The 25,230-nt window shown below is 46.9% G+C and overlaps 3 protein-coding genes across 3 annotated transcripts in view; 1 reads left to right on the forward strand and 2 right to left on the reverse strand.

The window, feature by feature from the left end:
• WWC2 (WW and C2 domain containing 2) overlaps window positions 1-7,452 on the forward strand; it is a 144,335-nt gene extending 136,883 nt beyond the window's left edge. Inside the window, exons 22-23 of the mRNA XM_036894125.2 lie at window positions 3,428-3,555; window positions 4,741-7,452. Coding sequence (XP_036750020.2) covers window positions 3,428-3,555; window positions 4,741-4,807 — 195 coding nt within the window. The 3' untranslated portion in view covers window positions 4,808-7,452. The remainder of the gene's footprint in view (window positions 1-3,427; window positions 3,556-4,740) is intronic.
• A 109-nt stretch (window positions 7,453-7,561) lies between these two features.
• Window positions 7,562-9,976, reverse strand: CLDN22 (claudin 22). The gene has a single exon (XM_057505079.1). It carries the CDS (start codon window positions 9,228-9,230, stop codon window positions 8,568-8,570), a length of 663 nt encoding a protein of 220 aa, XP_057361062.1. The 5' UTR covers window positions 9,231-9,976; the 3' UTR covers window positions 7,562-8,567.
• A 115-nt stretch (window positions 9,977-10,091) lies between these two features.
• Window positions 10,092-12,241, reverse strand: LOC118916850 (putative claudin-24). The gene has a single exon (XM_036894127.2). It carries the CDS (start codon window positions 11,426-11,428, stop codon window positions 10,766-10,768), a length of 663 nt encoding a protein of 220 aa, XP_036750022.2. The 5' UTR covers window positions 11,429-12,241; the 3' UTR covers window positions 10,092-10,765.
• Between the last annotated feature and the right edge of the window lie 12,989 nt (window positions 12,242-25,230).

Consider the following 25,230-nt stretch of genomic DNA (forward strand, 5'->3'; position numbering starts at 1 on the left):
TGTATCCATTGTCAAGTCAGTGAGCAGGTGGCCATTCTGAGATTGGTGTATTCGTGCTATAAGTTACCGAGAATTAGAATAGTAGCAATACATTAGTATAACTACTGAATTACTCATTTGCTATACCACAAACTGGTAAGTCATTCTTGTGTTTACTGTATAAGTAGATCCTTACCTGGGACCTAATGAAAAATCATCTGTTTACTAAACATAAGACTCACAACTAAGAAATCACATTTGTCCCTTTGAACTTGAATTGCATAAATTCAGAAGCTCTGAGTGACAGCTAAACTTAATTACAAAATAATCAAGAGAGAATCGTTACTGAACAAATATAGGCCACTTTTCTAAACAGAATCTTTCAAAACAGGGAGAGGAAAGGGAAGTAAAAAAACATCTGGAAAAGTATTGTTTGCGGTGAGAAAATCAGAGGATACTTCAGTAGATTATTATCAGCCAAGTGCTAGGCATGCCCTGTGTCAGATATGTAGCTTTCCGTGAAGGGGCATGATTATAATTGACTCCTCATAGGTACTTGCCAAATACATAATTTTTGTAAAATATCACCTTTCCTAAAAGTTCCATGGCATTTTTATTTTCAAATTTAAAGTGAGTTTAGTGTACTTTTGTTTTGAGAATATTTAAAAATTTTTAAATTAATTCATCAACTTAAAATGAACACACATTGATTGTAACAAATCCACATAACACAGAGCTGTATAAAGCAGTAAGTAGAAGTGTCCCCCGGAGTCCCCTGCACCACAGCGTGGTGTTTGTCCTTCCAGCTCTCCTTTAGGCCATGTGTGTGTGTCCGTGTGATTTGGAAGGGTCACCCAAAAATAAGGTCTTAAAGACATTGTTCTGAAACATGGTTTTTTCCCCCACTTAATTCTACTAATACATGATGAACAGCTTTCCCCATTAGTAAATGTTTCTGTAATTCATTATTTTGAACCATACACTGGTGTAGATATTTAATTACTGAATTACTCTACTAATGTCAATTTCCTGAATTTTCATTTACTCACGATGTGGACACGAACCTTCCCCTACATTTTGGGTACCTTTTGGGTCTCAGCAGTGTTCCAGAGCCGGAATTCCTAGTAGCAGAAGGGCTGTCAGCTTGGCTGTGAATCAGTCAAAGAGCTTGACTTTGTCGTGTCTTCTAAGCCAGAAGGAAGACCCTGTTCTTTGACTTCCTGGCCACTAACTCGGCCTGATACAGTGGCTGCATATGGGAAGACAAGATCCTTCATTCCGTTTATGCCAGCAAGCAGTCTTGTCTCCTTGTAAAGTTTATAACTGCTTAAGTTAGTCACAGAAGTAGCAGACTTTTTCAAGCCCAGAAGGGTCCCAGTGATGGGATTGTCCATCCGCATAGGCTGCGGCTGCTGCCCTCAGCAGAGCTATTGTTCCATCCATCTCTTTGTGCCAACTGCTTTGTTCTGGCCTGAGTTGATCTCCCTGTTGAAAGACTTTGCTCTACACTGCAAACCAGCACCAGTATTCTAAATGCTAAGCAGGGCCACATTTGGTACTAGCGCCATGCGCACCTTGTAGGGCCTTGGGTATAGCAATGACTTAAGAAATAACAAGAAGCCAGCCTAAAAGGCTGCATTGGCCATATGATTCCAAGCAGAGGACAGCCTGGAAAAGGCAAAACTAGGGATACAATAAAACAGTGTGTGCTAGGGGTTAGTGAGGAGGGAGGAATGTATAGGCAGTGAAGCCATCCTGCAGAACGTTATAATGGTAAATACATGTCATTATACATCTGTCCAAACCCAGCGCACACACCGAGAGTGAGCCCTCATGTGGACGACGGACTTCAGGGGACGATGACGTGTCGGCGTACACTCACTGATTGTAACAGACGTACACTCTCGTGCAGCATGTTCAGAGTGGAGAAGGTTATGTTCATGTGCAGGCAGAGGGTCTGTGGGAAATCGCTGCACCTTCTGCTAAGTCTTGCTGTGAAGCTGAAACTAACAGCTATTTTTTTAAAAGAGTGAGGGAGAAGATTTGTTAACGCAGGGAAGAATTTACAACATATTAATTTTTTAATAATTACTAAACAACTTCTAGTCATTGTTACTGTTTTTCTCTCCCACGGAACTTCTGTCTCCCTGGCGCCTAGTACAGTACCTGGCTTAGAGTAGAAACAACAGTAGCTAAACACTGAAATGGTAGAGCGAATGGTGTGTTGGCTATTGCGCAGAGTACTTTACGTATATTCACTCACTCAAACTGCACAAATGCTTTGGGAGTCACTCCTTCCTCCCAGTTTACAAAGAAGAAACCCTGATTCACAAAGCTAGGAAATGTCAGAGGTGACATTTCAACCCAGGCAAGCGGAACCAGAATCTGTGCCCATCACCACTCACACCACGTTTCTCTAGGAGGCAGTCAACAAATATTTGCTGATCGGATGAACACATGAGTTAAGTGAATGAATGGAATGGAAAAGTAACTTTCACTAGTTTTTATCATCCCATTTTTATTTTTAAATTCATCAACTTTTAATTAAACTTAAAAATCAATGAATTGAATTAGATTCAATTAGAAAGTAAATTTAATTATAAATAATAAACTTAAATGATTTTAAATTTAGTTTAGTTAAAAGCTAATGGATTCATTGATTACATTTAATTAATAAATTTGTTAAGATGTTTGTTTTAAAAAATAAAACATTGGGCACTTGTGCAAAATACCCAATATCCATCAGCAGTAGCACAGATAATAAACTACATTTAAGTCCCACAGTGAAATATTAAACAGCGATGAACAAGCGAAGACAATTGCATGCTGTGGCCTATGTGATTCTCATAACATGGTGTTGAGCAAAAGAAGTCAGAGCCTGAAGGGTAGGTGCTGGACTGTTCCATTTCTGCCCAGGACAGAGGAGGCCTAAGTTCCCTGCACTGTTAGAGGGCAGAATGCCGGTCACCCCGGGTGCTCCCAGTGGGGAGGAAGGGAGACCCCGAGGCCTACAGATGCTTCTTTGTCTGGTGCTGGTTGCGGGGCTTTGTTCGATTTGCAGAAGTTCTCTGAGCTATGCATGTGTATGCACTGTTATGGTATGTACATTCTGTGTTTTAAAATGACTAAGATAGAAAAAGAGTTGAAAAGGTGAATTAAGAGGTTAAAAGTGTATTCGCCAAAATACTGACAATAGATATTTCCTGGACACAGTGCTCTTATTGAGGGCACTTAGATGTGATAAATGACCACATACACTTACGTGATATGATTTCTTCACAGCAATAAACTCAAACTGTTGCCGTCAGCCTGAGAGTGGCATGGGACGTGGTGAGCAGGACACCCGGCCGCCCCACAGCCATCTGCAATCCTGGAAGCCTCACGGCACGTCTCCAGAAATTCCTAATGAATGTTTTATGGGGGTTTTGTGTCTTTATTTCCTCACCAGGCTGAACAGTCAGAAGAAGAGCAGAAGCAAGGCTTGAATGCAGAGAAATTGATGAGGCAGGTCTCCAAGGATGTGTGTCGGCTCCGCGAGCAGAGCCGGCAGGTGCCCCGGCAGGTGCAGAACTTCAGGTGAGCCGCCCACCCACCCGGGCACTTGCTGGCTGTCCCCTGGTCTGAACTATGAGGTCATTCCTCTCCGAGACCACCAGAAATGGTGTCAGGACCCGAAACACCAAGTCCTCACCCCCAGCTCGAAGGGATGAGCTCCATTTGCTCCCTTCTGAGGTACTGACCATGCTGGCTGGGGTCCTGCCCTGCTAAAAGCCTGGTTCCCGGACCCCCGGGTGACCCCACACCCCAGTTAGCACATCCCACTGAGAAATCAATGCAGGCTACAAAAAGGCACAGAGAAGTCCTGTGTTGTCAGGGTTTTGTTCACTCATTTAACAGACGTGCCGTGGACACCCTGTAAGTCACGCACTGGCAACCAGAGATGAGGGGAGGCCAGCCACACGCAGGGAAGGCTCTGGCCACAGGCCCGAGACCCAGAGAGTGCACAGGAGGTGGCCAGTCTATGCCTAGGGCACCCCCTCTTCCCCTCCCCCTCCTCCCCCCCCCCCAGCAGCCAGCAGGAGATTAGAGGAGAGGCGGGGTTTGCCCCAGGGGGGAGGATGGGGGCAAGCCTTCCAGACACTTGGGGTGGTAGGCCTGGCAGTGGCCTCTAGGCAGGAGGGACCAGCAGGGACAGAGGCCGAGAGCCTTAAAGTCAGCACCGAGCTCTGTGCGTGTGGTAGAGCCACCTGAGTAGGGCTCAGACCACACGGGGCCTGGTGTGCTGTGCTGAGGGTTTTCAACTGCGATTTTAGGTGGTGAGGGAGCCAGCAGGTCCCCTAGAAAGCACAGAGAGTGGTGGGGTCAGACCTGATGTGGGCAGCCCTCAGAGGCCCTGTGGAGAGGGCCAGGGAGGGGACTGAAAAGGGGGAGCCCAGCTGGGTGACAGGGGTGCGCCGTGGGCCAGGCGGGGCACGGTAAGGACCCCAGAGAGAGGAGCAGGTTTGAAGTGAGGACACAGCTGTGCTTTTGGACAGAGCAGCCAAACAATTCCAGTAGGACAGCCCAGGTGACAATGGCCGGTGGACAAGAAGAAATAAAAACCTACAGCCAGGATTCAGGGCCGATGGGAGATGAAAATGGGAGTCTTCACCCGACATGTGGTGGTTTCATCGACGGAAATGGGTCAGACCTCCCAGAAAATGTGGAAGTGTGTCTGAATCATCATCCTTAAGTCAGCTTATTTGTCACCCCTGACCCTAGGGAGAAGATTGCCTACTTCACCAGAGCAAAGATCAGCTTCCCATCCCTGCCAGCTGACGACGTATGATTACACGGCTGAGGAAGTCAGCCCTTCACCTGCTCATTTCCTAGGGAGGGCGAAAGACTGAACATTGGCCTTGTTTGGGGGGCGGTGGGGGCGGTGGGGTGGGAGGGACCTTTTGTAACATAACTGCCAACCCTTAAAGAGGTTTTCTTTCACACCAGATCTTCAACATGTTAATTTGTAAAGTACCTTAAATATAATTCTTATATGTTTAAAAAAGAAAAATTAGCTGACCCAACTGGGAGAATCTGGTACCCAGACACTGTACAGTCTGTGAGTATTGCCGGTGGGCTGTATTTTGTAAAAATGGAATCCGGGCAGCCCCCGGCGTGTGTCCTGTTGAACCGACTATAGAGAAATAACTCAGTTTAGCAGAAGGTGGCTTTTGCTTTTCCTCTGTCGTCTGGTGAGTGTGAAGCTGGCAGCCAGCCATGCGCATTCTGTACTGGAGAGCAGCTCTCTGAGTGTGCAGGTGACCTGAGTCGGAGCTTCAGTGCCGAGTCCCAGGCCCACGCAGGGCAGGGGCTGCACACACTCCGTCACCTGTGCGGGAGCACTTTGTTTCCTTAAAACAATTTCCTTTTTGTCCTTTTCTGTTTGTCTAAAGAAAGCAGAAACAAAATGCTGGGTGCAAGAATAGAAGAACACAAAAGAGCAGCAGCCCTGGCTCCGCCGAAGGCCTCATGATTTATGACCGTAAGCAGAGAGCCGGGTGCCCAGGAACCACACACGCAGGCTCAGCGGCGGGTGCGAACCCAGCCTGGCTGTGCACAAGTGGTCAGATGGGTTGCCCTGGTGGTGTTTGGCCTCCGTGTGAGGATGGGGCCAGGCAGAGGTCCAGGGGCCAGTGTTCTAAGGACCAGCGGTGCCGGCAGCGTGAGGGGAGACATGAGCGCACAGGTGGTGGACAGGAACAGAGGGGAGGGGTCCGGACTGAATCAGGGAGGCCAAAAAATGCTTGGATTACCTTATTCAACAGCTTTCTCCCTTTTCCTAGGAATTACTTTGCAGCCCCCATTTCCAGGAGATCCTCTCATCTGTGGTAAGGACAGTTGGAGGCAGAGAGGCGTGTGCCTGGGGACATTATTAATTTGAAGTATAGACTGTCATTTGCTCAAAAGAACACTTCCTAGATGAGCAAGTTGAGAGAGAGAAACGGACTGAAGTGCCCTCCAGGGTGGAGTTTTAGCTCCCCCACCCAGGCACTTCTTAAACACATCCCCAGTACAGCTCTGCCAGCATAAAGACTTTTAAAATAAAGAGTATTTATGCGATTGAAACCACACTTATTACTTAGTCCATCATACTGGAAGAGGCAGGTTTTGGTTAACCATCAAATATAGCAAACTAAATCAATTTTTTTTTTGGAAATGCAAGAATCATCTTAAAGGAATGGGCCCCTTAAAAAAAAAGTTCTGTTCCTAAGCTAGAATCCTCATTAGCAAGAATTTTTCTTTCCTTGAAAGTAATTATACATATTTTGGAAAGTTCATTTTACCACAGTCAAAATTCAAATTAAGCAATTTCTGAGCCTAGAACTTTAATTATGTTTTCTTTAAGTGTCTCCCACCACTTAACATACAAATGTCTTTAAAGCCGTAACTGGATGTGACCCTGCTTTGAAGAAAACCCAGCCTCATGGAGTGACTGAGCACAGTCCTTCCAGGCTGCCCAATGTGTTGGATGACTAAGGACAGCTAGAAAAAGAGCACCATTCATCCTTGTCAAGGTCAAATGTGAAAGACAGAAGTTTATTTAATGTAGAGTTAAATGAAGGTCAGCTGTTTCCAGCTTCTTAGTTTGACCATGAAAAATGTTTATAGAATTATGTGTAGTTGTACCGTACGATTTTATTTTCTTCATTTATTTATTTACGGTCTTATTTATGTACTGTTTAATATATAGTTCGGTTCTGGCCATTTTAAATGTTTGACATAGAAGAGGCTATATTGGAATATTTACAGCTTTATAAATCTTCATCAGATTAGCTGTTAACTTTTTGTAATACAAAAAGTTTCAGGCAAGTATAAAAGAATAAAATCTGTCTCAGGCTGGTCGTTAACAGTTTTGTCCAAAATGTTTTGGGTTTTATTTTATAACATTTGCTCATTTCTAATATGAAAGACAAAATTACTTTAATATAATCGTTCTCCACACTTTAAAAATCAGCAATAGTGTTATGTATTTATAGGCAGCTTTTAACAATCCTGTCATATTTGTACTAACCCCAATGATTCACAGTGACAAACCATTTTAATAACTTGATCACAAAACCATATGGACAATATGAATTTTAATATTATAAATACAATTTTTTAAGGTAGAATTTATTCTGCACAGGGTAAAACGAATGTAATATTTAGTTCTCAAGTTTGAATTATCACTATGTTATTACAGTTTTGTATATCAGAATCTAAGTGTTACAGGTACAAACAGAATTTTGGTAGCCGAATGAACAAAGTTTAGCTGAATCTGTCTGTAGCATGCAAATCAAATAAATTTTTAAAAAATTTTTTGCTATTACTTTATAATTGTATTAAATATCAAAAGCTCAGGACTGAACTAAATATTTAATCAGGTTAAATTCTGACTATATTTCTGTTTTAATTTGTACAAGTATGCAAATACATCACATAGATTAACTTTGGTTTCTGCACTTCTCGTGTGTTTGTGGGTGGAAAAAAAGTTCAGTGTTTTGTTTTGTTTTTTAAACAAAGACACGTGTTGCCTAATACTTTATTTCAGTGTCATATATTGTTCCGCTAATTTCCCTGAATGGCACAAAACACAAGAATTTACTTGAACTATGCCGAGCAAATCTATCTAAAATCTTTCATGAAGAATTCCCTATGCCAGCAGTTTGTTGTAAATAGTTCTTGATTAGACGGTATTACTCTAAAAAAGACAGAGTGTGTCCACCGTGCGTATGGAATGAAGGGCTTCCAAACAGGAGCTCTGTCATCACCACCCATCCCAACCCGGAGCAGCAGTCCAGAAGGTTCTGGGCCTGACCTTCAGTGCACACTGGCTGCTGCGAGCCAGGCACAGCCAGGCGCATTGGCCTTCCTCTGCAGAGCGCAGGACTCGGAAGCAGCAGCACGTTTGTGGTCCTTTCACATGACTTCCAGAACACCAGATTGCCTGCCCTCCTCTGTTCTGACATAGGAAGGAAGGCATGAAAGAACGTGGCTGACTTTTGGAGAAGGCTCAGTACCGGCACTGAGAGCTCTGATTGAAAAGGAGGTGATGTGGCCCATACCTCTCCCCACTCAAGCTTTCAAAGAGCCAACAATTTTTTCATGTAATCAGACGTCATGCATTTTAGATAAATACCCAATGAGGCTTGAGTTTCAGGATAATAGGTGGTCCTAAACACTTGAAAGAAGTAAATGATTAGCAGAATCATTTCCAATTGCCAAAATGATTCATATCTATGAATAACACCTTCAGGATACGTAAGTACTCAGAATGTTTTATTTACCAGTTCTGTGCAATCACTAAGTCTATTTTAAAGTGAAGAAAACTCATCCACAGTAATGAGCATGATTGCTATTGAGCCTTGAGTGGTTTGGGTCTCGGAGTAGAAGATTAAAGTCGTTTACCATCTAAGAAAGAAATTATAGTTTAAGAAGCTAATAGCCACAGGAAAAATGCATCTAGAAAATCAAAAGTACTGAATGGGTGAGTATGTAGCAGAAAATCCTACCAAATTCAGAGAGAAGCAAGTATTCCTGAAGAGCAGAGACCACGGATCCCTTCTGGCTTAGATTTTCAGGTGGGTGTTTATCATCTCCAGGTGCTGACGTTGGTAGCGCCTTTCTGCAGCGGCGTAGGGCCCCACAGCTGCAGGAGCCAGGGAGGAGCAGGCTGCGCAGTTGAGCAGACACCCTCCCAGGAGCAGAGAAAATCCAGCGAACCAGCCCAGGAAGAGGGCTTCCCCAAACTCCCACCTGGGCACAATCTCTGGGATGGTCTCATCCCAGAACTCCCGGACTGTCACGTGTGCCACCCAGGAGACCGGCACCAGGGCCGTGATGCCTGCCGTCCAGAACAGGATTCCCCCCAGGATTAGCAGTCGCTTCCTGACATCCTGCTGCCTCTCTCCGATTCTCAAGCAGTCCAGGCCAAAGCCAGAGACCAGCAGCCCCAGGAGTCCCAGCCCATTCGACAGGAACATTAAAATCCTGGAGATCCTGAGTTCGGCAGGCAAAGCCAGGAGAGAATCAAAGTCCTTGCACTGCCTGCCACCTTCCTCCTGGCTGACGCAGGCTTGCCAGAGTCCCGTGGTCCAGGTCTCCATTTCATTTAAGTCCAGGTTGAGGTTCTTCCATTGTGGCAGGTAGTTTGTGAGGCAGGATAAAACCCATCCCAGCGAAGATAATGAAATTCCAGCTAATTGTGCCACAGTTCTGCATACTAAAGCCATTATAAAGTCCCTCGAGCGTTAGCCAAGCTAACTCTTGCCTCTTAGGAGCTGTGGAAAGCAGTGTGACAGTTAGGTTATCACTTAGGAGCTCAGAAATATTTCTTCATTGTGTATACAGGAGGATTCTTGCCAGAGTTGCTATTGTTTGATTCCATGTTGAATAGGTCTCAGAAAAGGACAGGGAAATAATTCTGTAAACCAGTAATGCCAAGGTGTGGCCAAGATCAGGTTCATGTTCTATGGGCTGAATTTTGTAGTAAACAGCTTGTCCCCGAAATAACATTATGTGGTAATAAACCTTTCATTGTTAACGTATAAATGGCTTTCTTGCTGTTCCCAGCCTTTCTAACAAGTCAAAAGAATTCAGAACTCTAAGCACAACCTGTTTTATTGACAGTTTGGGCTCAACTCCTTCCGCTTTATATCTTACTAACTGCATGTGTCAGATTTTCATCTGTTGTAGTTCTCCTGTTTCAGTGCCTATGTTGTGGGGAGACTGAGTGCTATCATTTAAAAAAAAATAGTTTCAAGAAAAGTTATCTCCTAATCAAATCAATCTTATCAGAAATCTCCAGACCTTAAATCAGGTCGAATTTTTTTAAATCCCTTAAACTACATATACCACATAACAGGAAACAACCCTGAACTAACCGTCAAGTCTGTTCACCTCTGTGCCTTTCCGTCCCATCCATGCAGCTGTGCGTGATACTTGGGGTTTTTTCTTTGCCTAAGGATGATTTCTGTGCATTGGGAAATTAAAGCAATAGTATTCTGTAGGTTAGAACTAACATCTCTGTTGGTTCACCAGTAAAATGTGTATCTGCATGCTTGCATTTGTAATTGAACGAAGGGAAATTTTTATTAGAGCAAATGATCTGTCAGTATTGATATCAAGCAAAAAGGTTTTGGAATTCTCTTTTTAAAACATGAAGCTTTAAGGGAAGAGACGAGAGAGGAGATTGACCAGGAATTTGAATCTGAGAGCATCCTGATGTACTGAAAACCTTCAGCCTCATAAAATCCTGTCCCACAGGCCGCCTGGGAATTTCCTAAACACAAACCACCTCTGCTCAAAGACCAAGGCCATTGTCTCGGTCAGTGGAAATAACACTCTTCGAGAGGCTGAACATGTGCTTTTGCTAATGCAGAAGGCTTACAAGATTTCAGATTGGTCCCTTTTTTTCCTTAGGAAACAGAAACATTATCACCTACAGGTAGCAACAAAAAAGAAGTTTCTAATATAAAATTAACACATTAAAGCTTAATATTGATTATATCGGACCACCACCGCATTTTGATTTAAATAACCTGATCAGTGACATTTTTTGCTCCGATCTCTGTAGTGCTCCCCATAATAATTTTTTTGTAGACCTAAGATTTGCCTCTTCTCCAAATTTTGGGGGTGGGAGAATCTAGTAGAAAAGTAGTTATTTAATAAGAAAATGTGATCACAGATTGAATTATGTAAAAAAGACCCCTTGATCACATAGAGCTTTACATCACAGTAGATGTATAAAGATACATCTCTGTGGTCCTTACACTTTGGGATCCCCTGTTCCATTGTGCAGGTATGGGCACTGAGTTCGCCTTTCTGCAGCGGCGTAGGGCCCTGCAGCTGCAGGAGCTGGGGAGGAGCAGGCTGCGCAGTTGAGCAGACACCCTCCCAGGAGCAGAGAAAATCCAGCGAACCAGCCCAGGAAGAGGGCTTCCCCAAACTCCCACCTGGGCACAATCTCTGGGATGGTCTCATCCCAGAACTCCCGGACTGTCACGTGTGCCACCCAGGAGACCGGCACCAGGGCCGTGATGCCTGCCGTCCAGAACAGGATTCCCCCCAGGATTAGCAGTCGCTTCCTGACATCCTGCTGCCTCTCTCCGATTCTCAAGCAGTCCAGGCCAAAGCCAGAGACCAGCAGCCCCAGGAGTCCCAGCCCATTCGACAGGAACATTAAAATCCTGGAGATCCTGAGTTCGGCAGGCAAAGCCAGGAGAGAATCAAAGTCCTTGCACTGCCTGCCACCTTCCTCCTGGATGACGCAGGCTTGCCAGAGCCCCATGGTCCAGGTCTCCATTTCATTTAAGTCCAGGTTGAGGTTCTTCCAATGTGGCAAGTAAGTCGTGATAATGGATAAAACCCATCCCGATGAAGATAATAAAAGTCCAATGAATTGCATTGCTGCTCTAAAGTCTAAAGCCATTGCAACAGGTCTTAGAACCGTCACCACCCCTATAGGAGTTGCTGTCTTTGTGGTTGGCGGTAGTGTGATGACCGAGGTTCTATGCTACCCGGAGTATAAGCCGCGGGCATTAACTCTTCGGGCACTCTGAAATACGTTTTTGTTCTTGAATATAATGTTTCACGTAAAGGACGAAGGACTCTGTTAAAACTATGAGTTAGGCTTTTTGATAAGGATTTGATCTGTTACCTTCCAATTTGCTTGGTAAAATTATATCCCCAATGCTTGATGATTCTAAGTCTAAGGATGAACAAAGAGGGCTCTATGACCCCTCACCCTAAATACAACAGAAATCTTTGTGCTTCAATATGGATTAATTAGATTTTAAGTGGTGATAAAAGGCCAGCTCTTTCGACAACAGGACTTCATTGTAAGAGCTGAATCTGAGATTTCAGGGATGCAGAACAAGACCTTGTAAAGAAAGGTAGACTGTTCCCCTATAATCTTTATTCTTCTCAGACTTCCTTAACCTACACAAGAGCCTGGCCCGCGTTCCTGCGTGTCACAGGGACTCAGTTGGGACTTGGCAGGTAAGGTTCCTCAGATTCCTTTGAAAGGTGGAGGCTGGGTCACTGGGTTCATTTAAATGAAATGACCGTGGCTGATACCCTGAGGTGCTAAATGAGCAAGAGAGTGTCCTGGGAAGTTGTGGACTGTGCCCTGAAGTGTTCTCCATCCTGGGGCAAAGCATGATTTCTCAGTATGTGAGATGTGTTTTTCACGCAGAGCTGAGCTGTCTTCCCAACCAGTGAAGCCCCATGGACAGAGCAGCAGGCATGCAGACCCTCAGAGGCCGGGAGAAGAGGCCACATGCTCCAAAGGCCTGGAGCTTCTCTGGATCCTGCACAGCCCAGCTCCGCTCCAGGGCCCCTGGTGTCCTGCACCCTCCACAGGAAGGCAGGACCCGATGAGCCTGTGCCGGACAAAATGAGCAGTTCTGTCAGGAAGATTCCAAGTGGTGAAACAGAACCATGCCCAGGGTCAGCGAAGAGCTTTCCTGATGTTGCTCAATAGATCAAGAAACAGACCCCCGATTCGAACATATCCAAAGGAAGCCCAAAAGCCAGGTTAGCTGAATGGTCCATTCTTAAGCATTTTCCATCATTTTATGTCAGAGAAGAAGATGAATTCTTTCTTAGCTTTTACACATGTTCAGAATCCCTTAGCAGAGATTGCTGTCCTCTGTGTACTAAAATAAAGAAGCTGTTTATTGCCCTAAGTTACTGCACAAGGATGTAAGGGTCCAGAAAGGGCTAGAGATTTGCCCGGGGCCTGGTAGCCATGGGGTAACGGTGAGCTAGAGCTCCCCCCAAGGACGCAGGCAGAATGAGGCTCTCGAGAACAATCATTAGCAGTTCAGGGAGATGATTCTTCATGTCGCTTTGAGATGTTTCTTGAAAATGGAGTGGAACAGAATCAGCCGCTCTTTGAGGTGAGCTCTCTGCCCCAGCAGGGCTTGCAAACAGCCGCTCTCACTGGCAGGGCTGTTGACGTGTGTGCCGCAGTGGGGGTTGGACCCGGATAACTAAGTGCCTTTGCAACACATTTATTCTTTCAGCGTTAGGAGAAATAGTTTTGAGCCCCTCCTACTGTCCAGTCAGTAAGTGCCGAGCTTAAGCAGTGCGTGTGGGGTTGACCAAGGGTTCTGAGTGGTCTCAGACCTGAGCTCCTGGCCTCAAAGCTAAGGGGCCTGGTTCTCAAATGGTCAGCTTCAGCAGGAGCCATGTCCCTACTGCACCGACCTCTTGAATTTTGCTGTTTTGCCCAAGTTGATGTCTCTGAAACATGGGTGTGCTCCATGTGTCTTCCTGTTCTGGTCCCCCAAACTCCACCAGCTGAATGACTCTCAGGCCTCCACTTAGGACTTTGGCAGTTAAAAATGTATATACATTGTTTTTAAAATTAGTGGCACTTATCAGTTACTTGACTGGATTGATTTATGATCACCAGGCAGTCTATTAGTGAAGCGACCCTGAGACTCATCGAAATGTTCTGAAGAGAAGGAAGAGGACAATGACCCAGGCCTTGCCCATTGGAGTAAAAAAAAAAAAAAGAAAAGTGGAGGAGGGGAATGAAAAGACTGTATGGAAAAATATATCATGCATATAAACTGCAAATGCCCTGGGTACTTTAACACATGTGCCTGGTTCTGTAATCTGGCACCCAGTGGCTTCCTACGTCAGGAGCTTTGGGAAGTCAGCCCCAGAAAGTGAATCCCACTGGCCTGACCCAACCCGTTTTGTTCAGGACGTTCTTGGGGTAACGCAGGTGGCAGGAGGGGTTCAGCCCAGCAGAGCACCTAGGGGATGGATTGGGGAGGAGTGTGTGGGCGCCTCCGGGGGCTTCACTGTTGCCATCCTCCAGCCCCCGGACCAGCAGGGTGTCTGGATGCACCCCAGGATGCACTGTACACGTCGTCATCTGCTTTATGAGCGACTCCGGGGCGCACTCAGGTTCACGCTGTGGCGTCTAAGAGAGGAAGTAGGGAACCCTAGTCAGTGTTAACTTGATCCCTCCATGCCTGTGCTGGCGTGGAGCAAATGTGTGCATTTCCCCCAGCAGGTCTAAAAGCCCTTTTTCATAGCTGGGTGTGTGGGTGGAGTAAAAGCCTTCCAAAAGCCTCATCTGTCTGATGTTTCTGTCTTCTGAGGCCTCGGCTGAGATTTTATTCCAAGCCTTAAAAGGACTAATGCTTAGAAAAATAATGTGACCTCTCAGGTCTCAATAGTGAAGGGAACATCCTGTGTGTAGCAACCGAGCAGAGTATAATAATAAAAACGGCCTGGAACTTACTGAGCACTTCCTGCTTGCCAGGCACTAGGATAAGGGCTTTATCTGTGTTAACTCACTTATCCTCACGAGAAACCTATGATGCAGGCACTATTACTGCCTCCTTGTAACAGATAAGCAATCCGAGGCTTAAGGAAGCCGATTAGCCTGCCACGCATGCAGCAAGATTTCAGCACAAACTTAACACCCGAAGTCCAGGCCTTAATCATCTCATGCTGCAAAAAACCATCTTGGGCCATTGTCACAGTGACCTCCTCACTTTGTCTAGAAGCTTCCCCTGCTAACCCGCAGCCTTCACTTAGCCCAGCGCCTCCTCCCTGGACCCGAGGCAGGCTCTGAGTACATCCGAGAGCAGTGGGGGTGGAAGGCGCGGACACTGATGCCAGCTTTGTGGCTGTGAAGTTAGAAACTGCAACAGCGGTGGGGCTTTGTGGGGGGAGTAGGAGAATTGTCCCAGCCAGGGGCACAGTCACCACCCACTACGCAAATAGAGATGAAAAGCCCTCTTGCTCAGGATGACTGGGTTCTTTTCTTTGCACATCCTTTCTAAATATTAATCTAAGCTCACTACCCTCGTGACTAAGTTAATTTCCAGTTAACAGATGGAAAAATCATTGCAAATCAGCGACAGCTTTGGCCCCTACTTTTGAGGTAGTGAGTGTCTGGAGACTCGTGGGATCCCAGCCAACACCTCGGACCCCTTGGCAGCTTCATTTTACAGGTCACTGAGGCCTGAAGAACCGGCGCGCCTGGTGAGGACCAGGGTTCCGGTCAAGACCTGGCCCCTGGACTCAGACCCCGTGACTCTCTTCTCTCCCCCAAGTGCTGGCTTCTGGCAGGAATGCGCAGACCCACTGCTCCAGCTGTCAAGGTATCTGTCCTTTCTCCCAGGGAGAGACTGAATTCCATGCCCACATTGGCTGAGCACCTCCATGCCCTGGAATGTGTGCTGGGGGCTGGGGGATGGGCAGAGTGAGGTGGGGGTATGCCTCCAGGTAAAGTGACAGGAGAAAAGGCAGGGCCATGGAGGGGGGTCCAGCCTGGAACCACTGACCCTTCCCGGATCCCAGCGAGCAGCCAGAGGGAGGATGGGTTGGAAACTGGGCATGACAGGAGGTGGCGATAGGAAAATAGGCTGGGTCACGGTCATTCAGTCACTCAAATGTTTACTGAGCAGGTACTGTGAGTGAGGCCCTGAGGCTGGCCCTGGGTTTAAAAAGGTACTAAGACATGCACCGTCCTTGCCCTGCAAGTAGGGGATAGACAAGAAAGAGGACGAGTAGAAAGGTCGCAGAATCCAATGAGATTAATGAAGGTTCCCCGGGGAAATCACACATTTCCAGACCTTTCCAGAACAGAGAGCCTTCCGGGGGACCCATCCGCACACCGACTGTGTCCCAGAGACCTTAGAGCCGGCCCGCAGCGCTGGGGGATGGGCAGCTCCACCCCAAAGTCACGCCAGCGCTGCCCAGCCCTGAGCAGCCCCCTGGCCCTGAGCTGCCGAGTCTGGGCTGGCGAGAGGGTCTGGGGAGGCGGGCACACACCGAGATCCCATCTCAACACCCCTGCAGCTGCCAGGAACGGTCCCCCCAACATGAGGCTCTTTGTTCTCTCAACAGGGTGGGCCGTGCTAGCGTCCTGCAAACAGTGTGCTGAGGAATCTGAAGAGACGTCTCTCCTAAATCCCTGTGCAAAGGAAATCCTGGTATCTGGGTAAGATTTTCGTGTTCTGGCCTTTTTGTTTATAAATTCCTTGTTATCCATTCAGACACCTGCTGCTGCTCAGAGCCTGCTACTAAAGGCCACCAACGTCCCCAGCTACCAGCAAGGAGGTGTGGGGGACCACTGCTCCCCCCGGGTGCAGCCCACCCAGTAAAGCTGTCCCTGGGGCTCCCTAGGGAGATGCTGTTTCACCAGGCCCACAGAAAGTGCCTTTGAAAATCCCCTCCTAGTACTCATAAAAATGGTCTCATCTCAGAATTTGTGCACAGATCTTCCCCCCAAGAAAAAGAGGCTTTTCCATTAATCAAAGATGTATTTATGGGAAATGCAAGAGTTTGGGCTCTGGAATCAAGAAGATCTGGATTCAAACCCTAACTCTGAACCTCAGCTTACATGCCCTGAAACAGCTCACTGGGGTCTCTGAGCCCCGGTCTCCCAATCCATAAATAGTGACAATAGTAACAATACAGCAATAGTCACGAGGTGACCACGAAGATTGGGGGTAATTAGGGAAATCTCAGAGCATGTAGAAGGCTCTCGATCAATGCTACTATTTTTATTTTGTATGTTGTCTTCACACCCAGCACCGTGGGTGGCGTGAAGCTGCACTTCCCCTCCAGCTTATTGTTGTGTGATTGCTGATATGAGGCCCCTTTCCAAAGCCATCTTGCAGCTGAAGTTTTCTAAAAATTAGGGTTCATGCCATCATAAGAGGGTTGGCAGGAGGCTGGGCTTGGCTGGCCTGCGCATGAAACCTGCTCTTTCTCCTTGGACATGGTGACTGGCTCCGCCCCGGGTTGCGCCTCTCTCCCACTGCGCCATCCGTGGCAATTTCGTGTGACTGTCTCACTCACCTGCAGATTAAGAGATCAGATACCCCAGTCATCGACTATGGCTCCTGTGGCCACCAGCCCACCTGCTCGACCTGGCATTGAGGCTGGGAGGCTGACTCTGATTCGATGTTTCTTCCAAGTTACCCTGGGATCCCACTTTGGGAAAAGGGTGGTAGATACTATCAGCACACAGATTTCCATCAGCCTTAGCTGGAAGGAAAATTTTATTTCTAAGAGGTGAAAAACTGAAGAGATTGCAAATGTGAAGTATTTTGCATCTGCCCTGAATTGTTTTATCCATCCATCCCTCCATCCACACACTCCTTCCTGCACCAAGTACCGAATGTTTGCAGGGGGTTCGGTATGCGGGGGCTGCGCAGTCTAGGAGGCTGCCCAGGGTCGGAGCACATGTTTCGGGCCCCCAAAGCACAGTGGGAGCCAACAGGACAGAGATGAGGAACGGCAGCCAATGAGGATGGAACAGAATGTGTGAGGCCCAGAGGCCAGAGGCCACAGCAGGTTCCCAGGCTGGGGGCGCCGGCGGCACCACCAAGGGAGGGCTGGGTTCAGGGCTTTTTCCTCTTCCTTGAGTCATTGACCCTTTGTGCAGTTGCATGAGGCCTGTGGGTTCCTTTTCAGAACAAAGTTTTAAATGCACTAAATAGAATAAATAAAGGTAAAATACATAGGCTGCCAAAGGAAGACAATGACACTGAAAATTCAAGTATCAGAATATTTTTTTAACGGTAGCAGATGTGCTTCTGTATTAACTCATTAAATAACAAGAGCTAACCAAGGGACGACAAGCACCATAGTTTCCAAATGCTGGCGAATAATTCTATCCAGAAATAACTGCAAGTGGTATGAAAATACCTGTGGTTTCTTCTGGCGTCAACCTACAGGCACTGCTAAACCACTATGGTTTGTTGCTCACATTATAATGCAAGGAAATGCTAATTTTTTTAGTTAGAAGTTAGTAGGAAGGGTGGTCTTTTCCCATTTTCCATCTCCAAGAGCCCCCTTCTTGGAGTTCACGGAGCCCCAGCGTGCAGACACGCGGTCCGGCTCGCCAAGCTCCTCCTGCCCCGCTTCCTCCGGCTGACGTATCCGTGGGCGACTGTTGTCCCTCTCTTTTAAATGTTTGTTGACTAACTACGGACAGATGAGTCATGCCACACGAAGGATTTGAGACTTTGGAAAGGGACTTGGGAGTGGGGCTTGGAATAACATGACGAGATTTATCTGAGATTTCAGAGTGGGAAGAAAAACCTTCCCAGGTGTTTCCATGTCTGCTCCACCTGTCCTGGGCCAGATGAGGAGCCACGGTGGACGAAGGGTGACTCTGGGGCTTTCAAAGTGACCTTGCCACTCTCCTGCCATCCATTCATTCCATGACATCACTGAGACACGGCCAGGGGGAAGGCGGCGCAGCAGGCGGGCTCTGCCTCACCCAAAGATGGAGAGAGATGGTCCCCTCTGGTTTGGAGCATGTGCCGCAAGCAACGTCTCACATTCAGGGATTTACTTGCTGGCTAATGAAATGATCTGTGTTTGTGCTGTGATGCCCTGAGCAGCAGGACGTGGCCCCTCCTCAAAGACGATACGCAGTCTTATTGGTAAGGGAGGCATGTGCCTAACAGCTGACACACCAGCCGAGCATGGGGCGTGCCATAGGCCAAGGGCAGATCAGAGGGGACACATCAGAGGGGCGAGAGGACCAGCTACGGAAGAGGAGGAAAGAGGCCGATATGGGAAGTTGTCGTTAAGAAAAATGGCTTTGGAGCCTAGGCCAGGAAGTTGCGCCAGATTTGAATAAAATTAACTTTAAACAGTTCATTCCTCACCAGTGTCACGTGGTTACAGGTTGGAGTTCTTTATTTTGCCTTGATGTTTCCTTCTTGAAGGTCCAGCTCAAACCATCAGACGCTGTGAATACAGCTTCCCCATCGGAACTGTATCCCACGCATCTTCTGTTGTTTGACTGAAGTATTAAAGTAATCGTGACCCCTTGCATAATTCGAAATTTTCTTTTGCAAGGGTGGATTTTGTAATCCTTACAAGAAGGAAAGGATATATATTTTACTTCTGTGGAATTCATGCCCCTCTGACTTGAACCTTTAATAACAATGGAGAAAGCGATGGTCCTGAGTAAATGAAACCAAACTCTTGTTGGTGAATCTTAAGACCTGCTGTGGAAAACCCAAATCAGTTCACCCTTTCCTCACCACATTTATCCGTGTCACTCAGCCATTCCCTCAACAACGTGATACTGAAGTGGAGATGCGGTGGGCCAAACTGTTCCCAGCCACCACGGTCCAGTGGGGCATGTGAGGCAGACCGGGCAGAGGTCACCTGTGGAGGTCAGGAACGAGCTCCCCAGGAGAGATGATGCCTCAATCACAGGCACTGGCAGAAGCAATGAGGTGGGGGAAGGCAGCCAAGCAGACAAGGTGGCAGGTCCAGAGGCTGAGAGGCGAGCGGTCCCACGGGTTAGCCACGGCTCCCCAGTCCAGATCACTTCGGGCTGACCCCGAGCATCTCCACCGCCAAGAACGTGCCCAGGACTGGGCGTGCAGCTGCCTGAGTGTCCTGGGGGTTGACTGCACCTCCATCTTCTGGGACCTCTGGGCTTAGTCAGCCGACCGGCTCTAGGTTGGGTGGAAGGTTATCATCTGCCCAGGGAAGATGTAGGTGGATGTAGTGGGGTCTTGGCCTCAGCACGCATGCCGGGCACGATTGCATCTTTTTGCAAGAGGAAAGAAGCAGGCACAGAGCTGATGTCCATCCCTGTGTGGCTCCCCAGATTACCAACAGAACATCACTGTAATCCACTTTTTTTTTCTTTTTTTCATAAAAAGCAAACTTGTCACACTGGCCCAACCACTTTCTGGAAGGTGAGGAGGGCCTCTTAAGGGGGAGGTGGCAAGTCCAGGCCACTGTAAAGAGTTCTTGGGGGTCTTGCCTCCGGGACCAAAGAGGTGAGTCTGCATTCATGGGCCTCCATGCACGGTACAAACCTCCCCGGAAGTTGCTGTGTAAAAAGGAAACACCAGCGGTGTGCTGGCAGGCCTGACTCTCAGGTGACCCCTTTTTTCTTCCCCAAGTATGGCTTGCATTCTTCCATGCTGGGATCCTGACACAGACCTAGGGACATCTGGCCACATGCCAAGCTGACGAATTTCAAACTGTAATGACAGAAATGGCACTTAAAACAATCTCCTGCCTATTAAGCTAGCACAGTTTTGTTTTTTTTTAAAGAACAAAGCACTTTTTCTTTAAGGAAATTAGCTTGTTCATACATTGCTGGTGGCTCTTTATAGTGGTTCTTCTCTTTCTTGAGAAAAATTGGACAATATGTAACAAGAGCTGCAGCACTGTTTGACCCAGTAACTCCACTTTGGGGAATATGCTACAAGAAAATGATACCAAAGGAAAAGTTAATATGTGCAAATACATACACAGTAGCTGCAATTTAACACCATATAAAACTGGAAACGAGCCAGATGCACACAATAGGGCAAATGGCTAAACAAATGATGCAGTGATAGGAAATGCTCTGTGGCTGTTAACAGCAAGTACAGGGACCACCTCAATGCATTCAGATCTGAGTATCTGAGCGACGACAGGATGTAAAGGCAGCAGGCACATGCTGAGTGTAATACATGTTTTGAAGTACAAATGTATTCTACAAACATTACGAGCCTCATTTTAATGTCCATTGGGTTCTTTCTTTGTGTAGTCAAGTTCATCATTTACAAAACACATTTTTAAAATGCAGAGATATGTGTGTGTCTCGTTGGAAGGGAAACAGCACAAACTTGGGAGCAAAGGAAACTTAGGGCTGCAGGCAGGAACCACACTGTGCGGACACCGGGTCTGCGATGGTGCTCAGGTCTGACCTGGGCCTCCCTTCCTCTGAAGACCTTGAATACACACCGTCCTTGGGCATCCGCACGGTAGTCAGAGGACTGAGTGCGTGGCTTCCTGACCTTCCTCGTGAATTCAGTATCATAATCTGCTTTCCTTTATTATATAAATTCTAAATGAATTCACCAAGATAGCCCTTCCGTTTGGAGGTGACTTCATAAAGGGTTTCGGACACATGCCAGCAAGATCACACACGGTGACATCCATGTGTTAGCATGCCAGGGAAGCACATGGAAGATGACAGTCTTGTGTCCGTTTTTAATTGAGTTTTTTAGTTTGTTACTAGCAGCTTTTTGATGATATCTTTTATATAACCGGCTCCTGGCATATGAGATGAATTGAAATACCCACTCTTCCTGACGGCAAGAACGTGCACCTAGAAGTCCAAAGATCCACATGCTAGCCTTGATTTCTTTGCTTCCTAGTCAGGAGGGGCCTAGGCCAGGGACAGAGAAGGGCCTGTCGGAGAAGCCAGGATGACCTCTTGTCAAGATCCTTAACTTAGTTACAACTACAAAGTCCATTTTTCAAATAAGGTCTCATTCACAGGTTCTGCATGAACATGTTTTGTGGGAGCCCCTCATTCACCCACTACACAGGGACTTCCAGTTTGCAAGGCAAATGGAATTTCTGCTCAGATAACTACTGAAAACCTTTTCTTTTCCTTTATACATAGTATAGTAGAAAAACAGTTTGAAAAAAATAAAATAACCCCTGAATGCCTTCCTCTTCTAATGGGTAATGAAATACTTGTATCCATTATGATGGTTTTCAATAACTTCTGCATGGCCACATAGATAAAATAGACCACAGGGGGTTTCAAATTCCACCTATGGCTCAAAACTCCACCCTTTTTCATTCCTCCTGCTCAGAGACACTCCAGCTTTGGGGGCCTCACATTTGTGCCGATTTCTTTAGTGCGTGAGGTTTCCCCAGCTTCTCTAGTCTTCAAGCCATGCAAAAGCAAAAAAAAAAAATCCTTCCCTTGACCATCTTGCAAATCATAGGACAATTCCTCTACCAGTCCCCAAAATGGAAGAAACGAAAAGCAGAAACTTTTCATCAGTTTACCAACCTATAAAAGACGGTTGCCTAAAGATAGTCGGATACATTGTGAAGGAGCACCAGAAGGAGCAGTAGACCAGATCTTGATGAGAAGCAGTTGTTTACAGAGCAGTATATGCCCTGGGACATGGAGCGAAGGGCTGGGGCCCCTCATCTCCAGAGGTACACTCAGCGCCAGAGCCCCTTGTCTGGGAGCAGACCCAGTGGCCAGGTGACACGTGTAGACACGGTGACTCACAGCCCCGACTTCGGCTTGTGTAAGCACGTACAATTAAACCCATTCTCACAAAGCCAAGACGTGGCCTTTTTTCTTTGTTGTGTTGGGACAGAAGCCAGTGGTTGAAGATCCCACAGAAGACAGGAAGACTGCTTTTGGGCTTTAAAAATGAAGCATGGATGCCCTTTTCCTTTCAGTGTTATCAGGAGAGAAGCACAGGTCAAATTATATTATATGCAACCTGACTGCACTCGGCGCTTCCTTAGATTTATATGTGGGCAAACTTTCCATTCCTCCATGCAGTTCGTAAAAAACATCAGGTATCAATCATTCAGCCTTTTTTCTCCTTTTCTTTCTCTCTCTTTTGGTCTTAAGATGTTCCCTCTTTCATATTCCAAAAGAAATACAGCATCTTTTTTTAAACGTAGAAATTGTCAGTACTTATTTACTTTTTAGTAACAAAGAAAAATCATCTGTAATCTGACCACAGAGCAAGAGCCATTCCGAACACTTCCAGTGTACGTTTAGCATTATTATTTTATGCTTAGAGACACACAGACATGGCTTTCTTACCAAAAAAAATGGATAAGACCACACTTACTGTTTTTCCTGCTCTCTTGGCCCTATACCTATGTGTTTGCATGAATATGTTTCCATGGTTGTGCCAGATGGCATCTGTCTGCTCGTAGTCAGTGGAATGGTGCCCCACCAGCACCACCACCAAAAAAGAGATGCCCGTCCAGAACCTGTAAATGTGACCTTATTTGGGAAAAGGGTCTTACAGATGTGATTGAATTAAGGATTTTGATACCAGTTGTCCTGGATTATTTGGGTGGTCCCTTTTGGGAAAATGGAAGTTCCTTTGGCCACGATCCTCCCCTGACCCTAAACTACCTGATGATGTAACTGGCCTGCTGCTAGCCTACTGCTTCCACACCCGGAGGCAATAAGCTATTATTGACTGAGTCACTGTATAAAGAGCTCTCTGCCCAGTGCTCTGGGCGGAGGCAGAGGTGGAGGAGGATTATGGGCCTGCAGACTGCTGGATGCCGACATGATCCTAGTGCTCGACCCACCGCCGGGAGAATAAAGGCAGGTACAAACCCTTTTACCCCAAGAAAGTTCTGTTGCTATTTCTCTGTCTCACTGAATCCATAGTGAGCTTGCCTGGGGCTGAAACCCTCAGGCAAGACAGCCCTAAATCCAGTGACAAGGGTTCTTAGTAGTTGGGGGGGGGAACAGAAGCATACATGTGAGTGACGTGTCTACAAGCCAGGATCTGGTGGAAGCCACCAGAACCGAGGAGGGAGGCGCAGAACAGATTCGCCCTCAGAGCCGCCAGGAGGAACCAGCCTTGCAGACCCCTTGATTTTAGACTTCTGGCTTCTAGAACTGTGAGAGAATAAATGTGTGTTTCAAGCCACCAAGTTTGTGGCAATTTGCCATGGCAACCGCAGGAAACAAATGCATAGCCCCTCCAGACTGCTCGCCACTCTCCGCCCTTTCACATCTGCCCTCTGTCCCGTGTGACCGCCACCCACAGTGCCCGTTGCCTTTGCTGTTGTTTTTAGCTCAGCCAATCGGAGCCTAAGCCAAGATCAGAGGGACTGAGGGGAGCCTTTATTCTCCTGGCGTGCCTTGGGCTGGCCTTGTGATTAATACATGGTACAATATCACTCTCCAGAAGCGTTATGTGAGCTCACACTCCCATCAGGAGTGTAGGAGAATGCCTATTTTCTAGCACGGGCTCTAATGAGCCTCGTTGGATAAATAAGGAAACTCAAAGATTGAGTGGTTCCAGGTTGTGCACCAAATGCAAATCTGCGCTTGGTGGATGTGAGAACAAAAGAAATTCACTTTCTGAGCTGTGAGTAGAGTTTCCTGGAGTGGGAAAGCATCTTAAACGAGAGAAAAACAGTGCCACCTCTTCTACAGGGTTATCAGGAGCTTGTCTGAAATAGTTTGTAACGAATGGTTTAGGTCAATGAGAGGGTGATTCCAATTAAGGAAATGTAGTAGAGAGGAGAGGGCGGCTGCGTGCTTGAGGACGTGAATGGCCATTATTGTCTGAGATTAAAGCGGCAGACCTTTCAAATAGAGCATGCATTGTTTGGAAGAACCGATTGGGGACATGTCTGCAAATGGATGTCACTGTATTTGTGAGGTTGTTGAAACTATAGAGTTTGTGGTTTACTCCTTGACACTGACCTCATCTCGAGTGAGTTATGATATTTTCTGGGTCTCAGCCATGAGGTCTCTCATTGAGTTGACTTCACTGTGATAAAATAATCAGAGTTCAGGTTCACCATCACTATCTATCTAGGCCTAAATAGTGAGAATAAAATAATAAGTGAGCAACTGCACAATCCTTAGATATCATCTCATTGGCTTTGTGGGGAGATTGTGGGAACTGAATTATAGTGAACTAATTCCAGAACCCTTTCTGAAATCTCAGGATTATTCTGTTCTTTAAAAAACAATCTGCCTAAAATTATACCTGTCATAAATTCACTGCATGTTTCCAGTGGCATCGTGAGCAGATAGGAACCTTGAGGGTGAGGGCAGCAAAGAGGTGTGGCCCAGGGGTCTGACTTGGAGCTGCCATGGGACCGTGCAGGGCTGTTTAAAATCCCAATGTAGCAATTTGTTCACCCACAAAATCCAAGGCCTGCAGACAGGAAAATCCACATGCAAGACCTAAAAGTCATCAACCTGTGGGAAAGAGAAGATGTTGATGTAAAAGCTGAAAACAAAACGCAGCATCCTGAAGAGCCCCCGACCCTCAGAAGTGAGTCTGTATTGTGCTAACCGTGACCCCTGGCTCTTCTGTCCTCATGTCTGACCTCGTGCTGCCTCTTCGGTACCCGAGGCTGTGCACCCTCCTAGTGTCTCCCTCCTTCCTTCTTTCGTTCCACAGGCAAACAACACGCTCACCAAGGGCCTCCTGAAGCCCCAAGTAGGGCCCTGCAGAGGCGGCTGAGGCCCCAAAGATGTCCAAAGGACACGGTCTGCAGGTCTGTCCTTCCCAGACCTGTCCTCTCTGAGGACACCGGCTGCAGCCCAGCCGCCGCTCAGCCAGGGCCGGTGGCTGCCGTTCCCCTTGACCGCCTCTCACTCCATGCCCACCTGGATCTGAAGGACTGGGAGGGACGGTTAGAGAGCCACTGAGAAGTCGTGGCTGGGATGCCTGGGATGCCAGGGCCTGCGGG

The sequence above is a fragment of the Manis pentadactyla genome, chromosome 7 (genome assembly GCF_030020395.1).
Source record: "Manis pentadactyla isolate mManPen7 chromosome 7, mManPen7.hap1, whole genome shotgun sequence".
NCBI lineage: Eukaryota > Metazoa > Chordata > Mammalia > Pholidota > Manidae > Manis > Manis pentadactyla.